Consider the following 12,377-nt stretch of genomic DNA (forward strand, 5'->3'; position numbering starts at 1 on the left):
TAATTTCTTAAGGTTCAGATTAACCAAGTTCCACTGTATATGTTTTTTCTTTTTTTGATTACCCAAACAGATCACAGCCCTGATTACTTCAGATGACTGCGGTTCTTCAGTATTAATTGTATAAATTTTAAACAAACGATTTTGCAGGAAATGATGCCAATATCAACAAGCGCCCAAGCTCTCTGCTCATTGACAGTCGCAAGGGCAGTCTCTCGCTGTCTCAGCCTGGTTCCCTCACCGACGAACCTGAGATTCCTTCCACCCTCACCATCGACAAGTATGAGGCTGGGCGAGCTGAAGCTCTGGGAGCACTGTGCCGCATCTTCTGCGCCAAGAAAACCGGAGAGGAGATTCTACCTGTGTATCTAGCTAGATTCTACCTTGCCATGCAGCAGGGACTGAAGGTGCCAGAGGTGAGAACTGAACAGTAGTCTCATTCCAAAAGATATGGATTTTTGTCTTTATACTATCCAAGATTCTTTGTCATAGTATGTGAAAATGTGACAATTGTCCAGTCCTTTATTGTTTTGATGTTTTGTCCTTGTCTCCTCTCTCTGCTTCTCCTGCTTCCATCACAGACATGTCATTCTCAAGATATAATTAGATAGGAACACAAAATAACTGTGTATCTGCTACATGATCCCAATGTGAGGTGTGAGTGGAAACAGTTTTGGAAGTTGTTTACAGTATTAATGGAGGATGAGAGGATGATACAGACTGTCCTCGACTTATGTAAATAGATCTTTCCAATGCTCTTTGTGTAAGTCGAAATTTACCTAAGTCAGATATTTACCACATTTGTCATAAACACGTATGAAGAAATTTGGAAATATCTTTTTCTCTTCCGCTTTTCCAACACACTACTAGGGTTGTGAAAAAAATACTCTTTAATGATACTGCAATACAAAAACTCGGTCACGTATCATGCTTTATAAATAGGGTACAGAAACTTATATTCACACAACAGAGATAGTAAAAGTTGAACTAATTAATAACAGTTCAGCAGTTGTTAATGATGATTTTGTTCTACAAATAGTTTGCCATCAACCACAACATTTTTGATGTGTTATTTAGTTTAAATTGTAGATATGTTATTTCAGACTTCATCAATAGTTTAAATTAAGACTATAAATCGTGTCATATCAGTGTTTATATCATTATTGGTTATATATGTTGCTTATGTCTTCCAATTGGAGTTTGGCTGAAGATGACCCATTATATATGGGGTCGAAACTAGTCCCAGTTTTATAAGACAATATACAAACTAATAGTATTGAATAGGTGGACCTTTCCTACACTTTGATAGTGATCAATTGTCAATACGGACCACAATGAAATTCATAACTTAAGATTTGCACTGGACAAGGCAGAGGCAGGACAGGTTTTTCTCCAGATACTGCAGTTTTCCCTGTCATCTTTCATTCCAGCAACACTCTTTAGTATCATTTCATTTCATCTGTCAGCCACTAATCATTGCCCCAGAGGAGTGCGACAGGCTTCAGCAGCCGGCACAATGCCTATCCTCGTCGCTAGTTGGGGGCTTCATTAATTCCATTCCTGACCCTGTCGAATGACTGGAAACAGGTTGCAGATAGTAAAGTTCATAAAATATTGCGTTCTATCGGTATTGCCACTACTTTACTTTCAGCCCTCGTATAATACTAATAAGTGTGGAATTCCTTTTTAGTACCGAGATTCGTTAAAAATTTCATGTAGGAATCACAGAAACTGAATTGAAGGCTGACTGGGATGTATACTCAGTTTCTCATTGAGACTGTGTAATTTCAGAACCGTGAATGCGGCGAGACTCTTGCTAGCATTTTGCTGAACTCGGCAGATCTCTTCCGACTGGACCTTGACGGTGTTCAGGTCTTGGTGCCATATGTGATTGATGCCCTGGAAATTGTTTTACCAGACAAGGAGCTGAAACTCAAGTAAGTTACTTCAGAAGAAAGTTGATACAGATGTATGTAATAGATGTTGACAAAATTATGTGCTGCTGCTGCTGCTGCTACTGCTGCTGCTGCTGCTGCTGCTACTACTACTATATTTTTGTGGTGTACTGGAATAGTAAACAGTCCTAGCATGAAACTGATCACGCACTGTAAACAGGAACACACAACATTGATAAGACATTTAGAACTGTGCCTTATAGCCATATTAAGAATAGTAAAATAAAAAATAGTTCTGCTTAACCCAATAATATCAAATTTAAATACCTTGTGAGCTGGCATAGAAATGATATTTAAATGGTCATGCATAGAGGTTAAAAATATGTTAACATATTTAAAAAAAAGCATATAAAAATGACCAATGAAGATTTTTGTCCTGAAATTTCATATGTGTAATAGTAAAAACATGAGCTCAACAGTTATTTTGCCTCAATATGATTGCTTGATATGGTAAATCCGAAAATATTCTTCTAAGTGAAGGACAGCACCATGCTTTTTACTCTGCCAGGAACTTTCACTTCTTTTCTTCATAATGTAGCAAAGAATGCACCTTTCTGTCATATACTTTGTATTTTCTGTTGGGGGATGTGCAAGTCTTTCTTTCAACTTCTTTCTGTCAGGATTGTCAAATAGTTTTGTATTTCATCAGAAATTTTGTCAGATCTTTGCATCTCAAACTTGTCTTATTAATCTTTACTAACTCTCTATCACTTTTTATCCAGTTTCAGTCACTCCATTTCCTTTGTATTTTCATGCAAACACATATTGAAGGGCCTAGCACATCATTGTGTATGCCACTTTCCTGCTGTTCTCCAAACTGTTACAGCACCAGATTATCAGTATAGCATCGGAATTTTCTCCATTTTGTCATCACTAAAATCGCTACCTTGAGAACCAATAACTATAACACATTGAATACCCTTCTTCTTCTTCATCATCATCATCATTTTCCAGCTCCAGATTCTCAGGTGTGGTGACAGTGAATACTACCTGTTGCACCACAATGCACGTACACATAAAGGTTCAACTAGCACTTAAAACAAACTTCACAATATCTTATGAATTTATAACTAAATATGTTGGTGATAACAAGTAAATATTGTAACTAATGGAGAGGAGTGACATTGCAGCAGCAAGGTTAACATTTTGGAGACTTAAGACTGCTGTCTTATCTGCATAAATGTAAATCACCTGTTGAAATGTGTTTCATTGTTAAATAACCATTGATTTCCTTTTCTCAGGTCGCCATCTGTTTCAAAGACAGAGTTACGCCGTGCATCCATCCACTTGCTGCTCTCCATGTTGGTTCTTCCACTGCACTTCCAGGTACATAATGTTGTTTCTACTCTGCGAAATTTCAGATTGTAGAAACTTGTAAATCGCCAGGCTGAGTGGCTCAGACGGTTAAGGCGCTGGCCTTCTAACCCCAACTTGGCAGGTTCGATCCTGGCTCAGTCCGGTGGTATTTGAAGGTGCTCAGATACGACAGCCTCGTGTCGGTAGATTTACAGGCATGTTAAAGAACTCCTGCGGGGCTAAATTCTGACACCTCGTCGTCTCCGAAGACCGTAAAAGTAGTTAGTGGGACGTAAATCAAATAAAATTATTATTATTATTATTATTATTATTATTATTATTATTATTATTATTATTATTATTATTATCATTCTTTGTCGTTTAGGCCTACTGAGGACCACGGGGCTTGTATCTACTCTTGGGTAAAGTTGTTGCCTTCTTCTTCTTCCAATACTCCTTCATTTGCTGACTATGAGCCAGCTTTCTCTCCTCGGTCCACTTAGTTCCTGTAGTCTTCTTACTTGTAAGGGACGTTGGGAAAACTCCGTGTCGGATGGCTTGACGGAACAGTAGTCGGTCATGAGTTTGTCCCGGTGGGATATCTAGTTGTTCCATATCTGACTTAACTGACGTGATCCATTTGTTCTAAGAAGCCTTGCCTCTTCCTGTTACTGTGAATATCCTGTTGGTGAGTCTTTCGGAATCCAGACGGGCCAAGTGTCCATAAAAGGTCAGGCGCCTTTTCCTTATAGACGTGACGATGTCCTCCTGGTGTTCATACAGTTCATCATTATGGCGGATTCTGTAAGTGCCTCCTTCCTCTCTGATTGGTCCTAATATCCTCCTCGGGATCTTCCTCTCTTTTAACTCCAGCTTTCTGAGTGGGCCCTTCCTAGCCATTACAAGGCACTCAGAAGCATACAGAACAGATGGTTTGACTACCGAGTTGTAGTGTCTGAGCTTGAGGTTCTTGGAGAGGCACTTAGATGAATAGATACTACGACACGAGTGATAAGCCCTTTAAAACTTGGTACATCTGGCATCTATGGCTGGGTTCTCGCTCTGATTCGCAGAGATCCATTCTCCCAAGTACTTAACCGCAGGTACTTTTCGTATGGTAGCGTCTGTGAGAGGAATTATAGAAGGGGCCTCCTTAATATTGGTCATAAATTCAGTCTTCTGGATGCTGATTTTCAGACCAGTCTTAACCGCTACACAATAAAGACTCTGTAAGTTGTAGGTAGCCTCCTCTATATTGTTTGCCAGTAGAATGAGGTCATCGGCAAAGGCTAGGCACGGGACAATGAGGTTGTCTCTCTTGTACCCAAGCTTTAGTCCAGCTCCCGGTGGTAGCATAGTTCTCCATTCTCTAATGATCTTTTCCAGGACACAGTTGAAGAGAATGCAGGAGAGACCATCACCCTGTCTAACTCCTGTTCTGATTGGAAAGCTTTCAGATAGTTCACCTCTGAACCTGACCTTGGACGTCGTGTTCCTCAGAGTGGCTTGAATCAATCGTAGGGTCTTCCCATCCAGACCAAGTTCCCATAGTATGGAGAAAAGGGTGTCTCTGTACACAGAGTCATAAGCTTTCTGAAAATCTACTAGGACCACCACCCAGGGATGTCCACCTCGGCTTTTGTAATTGAGAACTGTCTTAAGATTGTGTATCTGTTCTGGACAAGATCTAGTCTTACGGAAACCAGCTTGGTATTCACCTAACTGTGAGTCTAGCTGTGTAGTGACTCTATTAAGCATTATTATTATTATGAAACTTGTAAAACCACCTCTTCACTGGACATGAATATTACCCATTTGTTATCAGATCAATTCATAAAGTTATGATGGATGAAACGTCTGCCAAACTCCCTTCCTAAACCTTTTGGACTGGAGTATGAACATTGAAATTTGTCTCCCTAGGCTTTTTGTCAATGAAGTTCTTCCCTGTTTATTATTTAACGTGGGTAACTTTTCCATATTCATATTCTCTATGTGTGTATTGCGGCTCATACATCTTTAATGAGCTTAAAATGTGTTTGTCCTTGTCCCGTATCTGATCTGTGCTGCCCTCTGTGACCTAGTACTGTAATTGCTTGTGACTCTCCACCTCTACTATCTCAACCAATCAGCGCTTGACTTGTTAAATGTCCTGCGTATGCACTCTGATAAGCTTGGGGAAGCTACTGACTTCGAGTTTCGGCAGCCATGGAGTCCAGAAGTAGTGTGTGGCCTCGTGGCATCCTAGCTTGGGCTCGGGATATGGATCTAGGCTAAATTTGCTATTTTCAACGGGCATTTTTGCCCCTCAACCTTGTGACGTCGTCTTTTTTTTTTTTTTTTTTTACTATTGGTGAATAATTTGGAACCTCGACTCAATTCATCTAATGGAAGTGTCGCGTGCCTTGTAACTATGTGCTTCGCTGGTAAACAAACTAAACTGTAAGTCAGTGCACTCCTTTATTATTTATTGAAAATTATTTCAACCCATGGATTCGCCGTGAAGAAAAGTGTTAAAAAAAAAAAAAAATCATTTGATTTGTGTGTGCCAGACATAAACTTTCAAAATCAATGCCATATCTTAAAATAGTTCCTTTCTTAGCGTTGTATTTGTATAAATAACTGGTCTCCTATGGAGAGTGATATTTTCATTGTCTAAGAACTATAACTTGATTTAAGTAACCAAGAAATGTGTGGTGTTTAAGTAAATATTATCCAAAATTTCATTCTAACCATTATTATTATTATTATTATTATTATTATTATTATTATTATTATTATTATTATTATTATTATTATTATTATTATTATTATTATTATTATTATTATTATTATTATTATTATTATTATTATTATTATTATTATTATTATTATTATTATTATTATTATTATTATTATTATTATTATTATTATTATTATTATTATTATTATTATTATTATTATTATTATTATTATTATTATTATTATTATTATTATTATTATTATTATTATTATTATTATTATTATTATTATTATTATTATTATTATTATTATTATTATTATTATTATTATTATTATTATTATTATTATTATTATTATTATTATTATTATTATTATTATTATTATTATTATTATTATTATTATTATTATTATTATTATTATTATTATTATTATTATTATTATTATTATTATTATTATTATTATTATTATTTTAATGTAAGCTCGAAGTAAAAGGTTAGCTTGTGAACCAAGGAGGTTCACGACGGCTTTCTAATTTCGTCGGACCCTAATCTAACTTACTTATTTACTTTCGGGGTATTAATTTTTTCCTCTGTAATTCTATTATGTATTTAGTTGTTTTTGTTGTTCCTTCGTTTTAGCCCGGTTGTTGGGCAGGATCCACTGGAATTGGTTTATTTAGGCTGATATGATGTTTTTGTTTTGGTTACCTTAGCAACGTTTTGGTGTGTTGTGATTGTTGTGTGAAAATTATTGACTTGGTTGGGGTAATTGATTGATGCTATTTGTGACGGTGAATCTTGAATAAGTTTCTGCTCGTTCTTAACTTAATGTTTTCTAAAATATTTTCTTCCACCGTTCAGGTTCCCGATGGGAATCAACATCTATATCATCATCATCATCATCATGAGGGCGTTTCACGTTGTGTATCCACGGTACAGTGGAAACTATATCTACCATTCTTTCTAAAACAAATGTTAGTAGAAGCTTTTTATTTCGGAGCAGTGGTTTATTAACCCTCTTGCTACCAGACATTTTGGCAGGGTACATGCAAGAAATCCCAGGCCCTTTTCTTGCTTTGTGGTAGTATTTTACTAAAATATGCATATTTCACTTATTTATTGTCAAAATTGAATAATTTGTTAATGTTTTATTTGTAAATACATACTCTAAAAATACTAAATGCAAAAAGTAAATAGTCATGTACCAAGCTCGATAGCTGCAGTCGCTTAAGTGTTGCCAGTGTCCAGTATTCGGGAGATAGTGTGTTCGAGCCCCACTGTCAGCAGCCCTGAAGATGGTTTTCCATGGTTTCCCATTTTCACACCAGGCAAATGCTGGGGCTGTACCTTAATTAAGGCCACGGCCGCTTCCTTCCCACTCCTAGCCCCTTCCTGTCCCATCGACGCCATAAGACGTATCTGTGTCGGTGCGACGTAAAACCAATAGCAAAAAAAAATAGTCATGCAAAAAAGATATATAATTCTCCAAAATCTGCTGACCAAATCATAAAGTTTTTTATTTTTCTCACATTTCTTCAAATTTCAAATACAATAAAATAGCTGGCTTCCAATCTCATCCATATCACTTAGAAGAACATTTAAAAATGAACAAAACCACTAAATTTCAGAACTACAGAATTGCAGAACTACAAACAACATCATTCACTTCCCTCCAACAACGTAGTCAGCTGGCAAACGAGGTCAGTGCCTTCTAGAATTCGTTCACTTCTTTTGGCACTGTATACTGTACTAAAGTTCGTTAAGTGGTTGACATGAATAGAATATTTTGTCCCGATTAATTTGGTGTATGTTATGTGTATGTTTGAGAGCGTATTATATTTTCAAAAAATTATTTACAAACCGTCCGTATATACGGACTTTGGAATTTGTTGGACATAACGCCGATGGCCGTATATACGGACGCTGGGAGCGAACAAGTTCAACATTATTTTCTGGTCACACATACTCTTAGACAATGAATTGGAGGTTACACTCAACAGCGTGCAACCAGGAGGAGTCAGGAGGAATTACTTTGACCGCCATTTTGAAAGACTTCGACCAAGATTGAGTTGAAACTCAAAGTTGCAAGTTCAACATTCGCGACCTCTGCGTGCTTAAAGATGCAGATTCCAGTCCACTTTCTGAAAGATTTTAACTTTGTCTTCATTAGTAAGGAATATCAGGACATTTTCCGTATCCATAACCAGGCTATCATAAGACTAACATGCTCCACGCTAGTCAATTTCACATGATTATGTTCCTAATCCAGATATGGGCTACTGTATCATGCCACAAAACTTCACTGTACCACTCAACACAAAATAAATTTCTAACTTCTTAATGGAATGCAAAATACAAGCACAAATAGACTCACTGTGTTATTCAGCAATCTTGCTACTAACCGGCAAGCAAAACTGAACGTTCCTGAGGCTAACAGCTTGCTCCCCAAACATGCAACTTATCCTGTGAAGTTCATGAATTTAAGGCTTTTTTCCGTGTTCACTCAACTGTGGTGACGGATCTTACCCGAGTTGGAAATCACGTTTGTTTCACAAGGGATGACAAATAACATTTTCAGGGCTAGGAAAGTTGTGATCGTAGTAAGCGGTAATAGCGAAAATTCATGACGCAATAAGATGAGAATTGGGACTTTGAACTTACGACGTGCTAAGCGGGAAAACGTGTTAATGAGGAATGCACTAACGAGGTTTCACTGTATGGAAATACTGTTACCATAATGTGTGTTTCCCTTTCAGATAGGTTTTAAATTTATTTTTTCAAAATTCATTTCTGCAGACTGAAGAACTTGACAGTTATAAATTAACTGAGTCAAAACTGAAAAGAGATGGCCTCAGATATTACAAAAAAAATAAAAAATACCACAAGGTAGTCTCAAAAGTACATCACATGCAAATAAATGCACTTTTGACCTAAATCTCACAGAGCAATTAATATTCAATCAACGAACAAACAATGCATAGAAAGTATCAGGAGCTTTAGAATAAGCAAAGGTAGCACACTGTTCCCAACCATTCAGAAAATTATAAATAAGAAACCTTGTTTGGATAATTCCCATGGGACTGATAACTTATGTAAATGATGTAATTAAAGTGTTTTTTTTTTTTTTTTTTAAATAGAATCTGCCAATCAAGGAACTGGGCAATGTTGCCACTGATCGTCATCCACTGACTTTTGCACAGCTTAAGCCTCGTCTCATGAACCTGCTCATCAATGCCCTTCAGGTGGAGGCTGATCCTCAGAATGCTCAGATGCTTCTTGGTAAGTTGGGAATTGTGTCTTGCCTGCCAGTGAGTTTCTTGATTTAATAATCCAGGTACTAGTTTTGGTCGTGATTCTTTATATGTCCATATTTTCAATAAACTTGAAAGGGCAAATTCTTTCTAGTCAGAACTGTTTTAAATATTAATAATATTAATCCTTCTGTATTATTGATTATAATTGTAGGTTTATAGACTTTCTCACTTTGTATGAATTATAACACTAGAGATTTCCACCTATTCAATACTAAGATGTATTTACAATATTTACATTACATGGGAATAGTGTCAACCCTCCTTGGGCTCATCATCAGCAATATTAAAACATACACAATAATCATCATCGGTTTGCTCTTCCAGCGAGCTGGGTACGGTGTATGAAAACGAGCATCTTCCAAAGTTGCCTATTTAGAAACATTTCGTTGTCCAAGACAGATTCCCAATTCCATCCTCTTCTCTCCACATCTTCCCTCAGTTGGTCCATCCATCTTCTTCTTGGTTTTCCAGCTGGTCTTCTACCTGTTATTCTCTTTTCCAAATAAGCACATGGTAACCTTGTGCTATTCATTCGTTTAACATGCCTAAACCATTTACGTCTAGATGACCTAAGTCTTTCCTCCATCGATTCATTTAGACCTAGGTTAGATTGAATGTCATCATTTTTCACATGATCAAGTCGGGTCTTTTGGAGGGCAGTTCTAAGAAATTTCATTTCACAGGCTTGAATCCTACTACAATCCTTTGATGTTAGTGTGCAGGTTTTCAGAGAATATGTAAGGATGGGAATGAAATATGACTTGTACAGGGTCATTTTTGTTCTTTGTGGGACCTTCTTATCCCATAGTAGATGTCTAACGATACTGTAAAAGTTAGCCTTTGGTTACTCTGTTTGTTATTTCTATCTCAGCTCTGTTATTACTAGCCATTACGCTTCCTAAATAACTGAATCGGTGTACTACTTCAACTTGGTGATCCTGTATTTTTATGTTGCATTCTGTATTATGTCTGCTGATTTTCAGTGCTACTGTTTTTGATGGGTTCAATTTCATTCCATAATCATCAAACTTCTTACACCATGCATTCATATTATTTTGCACTCCCTTTTCTGTTTCATCCCATATTGCCACATCATATGCAAACACCAGAGCCTGAAGATCTTTATTACCTTTTCCCATTCCTTTAAAATGGTATCCATAACTGCTATGAATAGAAGAGGTGATAAGGCACTTCCCTGTTGTACTCCTTTGGTTGTATTGAACCATTCAGAGTGACCATCTCCAATTCTGACACAGCTTTTACAATTAGTATATAGCATTTGGATCTTCCTAATAAGGTACTCTGGTACACCAAGTTTGCTAAGACTTTTCCAAATAGTTGATCTAGGAACATTATCATACGCCTTTTCAAGGTCCATAAACACAGTAATTAGGTCTTTTACTCTTTCCCAGTGTTTCTCTGGCAACATCCTCAAAGCAAATATCAGATCTGTTGTGCTTCTTCCAGCCCTAAAGCCATGTTGTTCCTCTTGTAAGATAGCCTCTAGTATATCCCTTACTCTGGCTTCAATGATCTTCTCCATAATTTTAAGGCCATGTGATAAGAGGGTAATGCCTCTGTAATTTTCACTTTTCCTTCTACTCCCTTTCTTAAAGATGGGAACTATCACTCCTTTTGTCCAATCTTTAGGTATTTTGTTATCCTTCCATTTTGTTCTGAGAACTCTATACAGCGACTGTATTCCTGATGGACCAGCAGCTTTAATCATGTCAGCTGTAATTTCATCAGCTCCTGCTGACTTACCACTTCTCATCCTATGGAGAGCTTGCTCTTGTTCTGTCCATGTAATTGGGATATCTTCCTCTATTGTTTTCTGTCCTACATCCTCAACAGAGATCTCTTTAAGGCCATTTAGGACCTTGTCAAAATACTGCCCCATTGTATCCGTGATATCTTTCATATTGCGAACTATATTCCCATCTGCTGTCTTCAGAGCTGTAATTGCTTCTTTATTTGATCTTTTACTTTTTACTATTCCATATATCATTTTCATATTCCCTTTACTGTCTTCTTCCAGTTTAGTTGTAAATTCTTTCCTACTTTTCTCTTTTTCTTCCTGTACAATTCTATTGACTTCCAACTTTCTGTATCTATATTCCTTTGCCATCTCTTCCAAGTTATTGTTGTCTATTCGGTTGCTGTTGATTCTTCTATCAGACCAAGCCACATCAAGCACATTTTTGGCTTTGTTCCTTTTCATTATGGCTTCTTTCACTTTATCATTCCACCAAGATATTCTTTTCTCTCTCACTCTTCTGCTTGTTCTTCCACATATTTTATCTCCACTACCAATCAGACTTGCCTTAAAATCATTCCATTTTTCATTATCTTTCTTTGTGTCTGTTATTGGTATTTTAGGTCTGATTTCCTCTTGAAACTGCTGTTTGACTTCCACATCTTTCAATTTCCAGTCTTTAATTCGTGGTTTTTTCTTCTTGTTTACTTTAATGGGTTTGGTTACTCTTAGGTCTGCAATGAGGAGTCTATGGTCACTATCAAGGCTCTCACTAGGTATCACTTTTACATCATGCACCTTTCTCATCTTGACCTATCTGTGATGATAAGGTCTATCACTGATCTATACTGACCATCCCAGCTGTATCTCGTTATCTTGTGGCTATCCCATTTCTGAAACCACGAGTTCTTTACCAGAAGTTGGTTTTGTGTACATAGATCAAGCAGAAGTTCACCCTCCTCATTTCTATTACCAAATCCATATGGACCAATAATGCCTTCATAACCTGACCTATCGGTTCCTACCTGGGCATTAAAATCCCCAATTATCATTATGTTCTCTTCATCAATGATGTCCTCTAGTTTTTCTAGGAAGCTTGCTTTTTGGTCATTGCTACAACCCTGCTGGGGAGCATAAACTTGGATTGCAGTTTGAGTTTCCCCATTTAGGCATATTTTAGCTTTAATTAATCTCACATTGATGAAAGAGACATCTGTTACACTATCAATGTCTTTATGGAGTATAAAACCAACTCCATTCCTCACCACTGCAGGATTACCACTCCAGTATAATTTATATCCATCCTCTAACATTCTTGTGTTGCAACCTTTCCATTTGGTTT

At 36.9% G+C, this 12,377-nt stretch overlaps 1 protein-coding gene across 1 annotated transcript in view; it reads left to right on the forward strand.

Annotated features, from left to right (window-relative positions):
* LOC136881205 (ral GTPase-activating protein subunit beta) overlaps positions 1–12,377 on the forward strand; it is a 179,943-nt gene that overhangs the window by 69,139 nt on the left and 98,427 nt on the right. The window contains exons 10-13 of the mRNA XM_067153914.2: positions 148–413; positions 1,789–1,934; positions 3,194–3,278; positions 9,103–9,244. Coding sequence (XP_067010015.2) covers positions 148–413; positions 1,789–1,934; positions 3,194–3,278; positions 9,103–9,244 — 639 coding nt within the window. The remainder of the gene's footprint in view (positions 1–147; positions 414–1,788; positions 1,935–3,193; positions 3,279–9,102; positions 9,245–12,377) is intronic.

This window comes from Anabrus simplex, chromosome 9 (assembly GCF_040414725.1).
Source record: "Anabrus simplex isolate iqAnaSimp1 chromosome 9, ASM4041472v1, whole genome shotgun sequence".
NCBI lineage: Eukaryota > Metazoa > Arthropoda > Insecta > Orthoptera > Tettigoniidae > Anabrus > Anabrus simplex.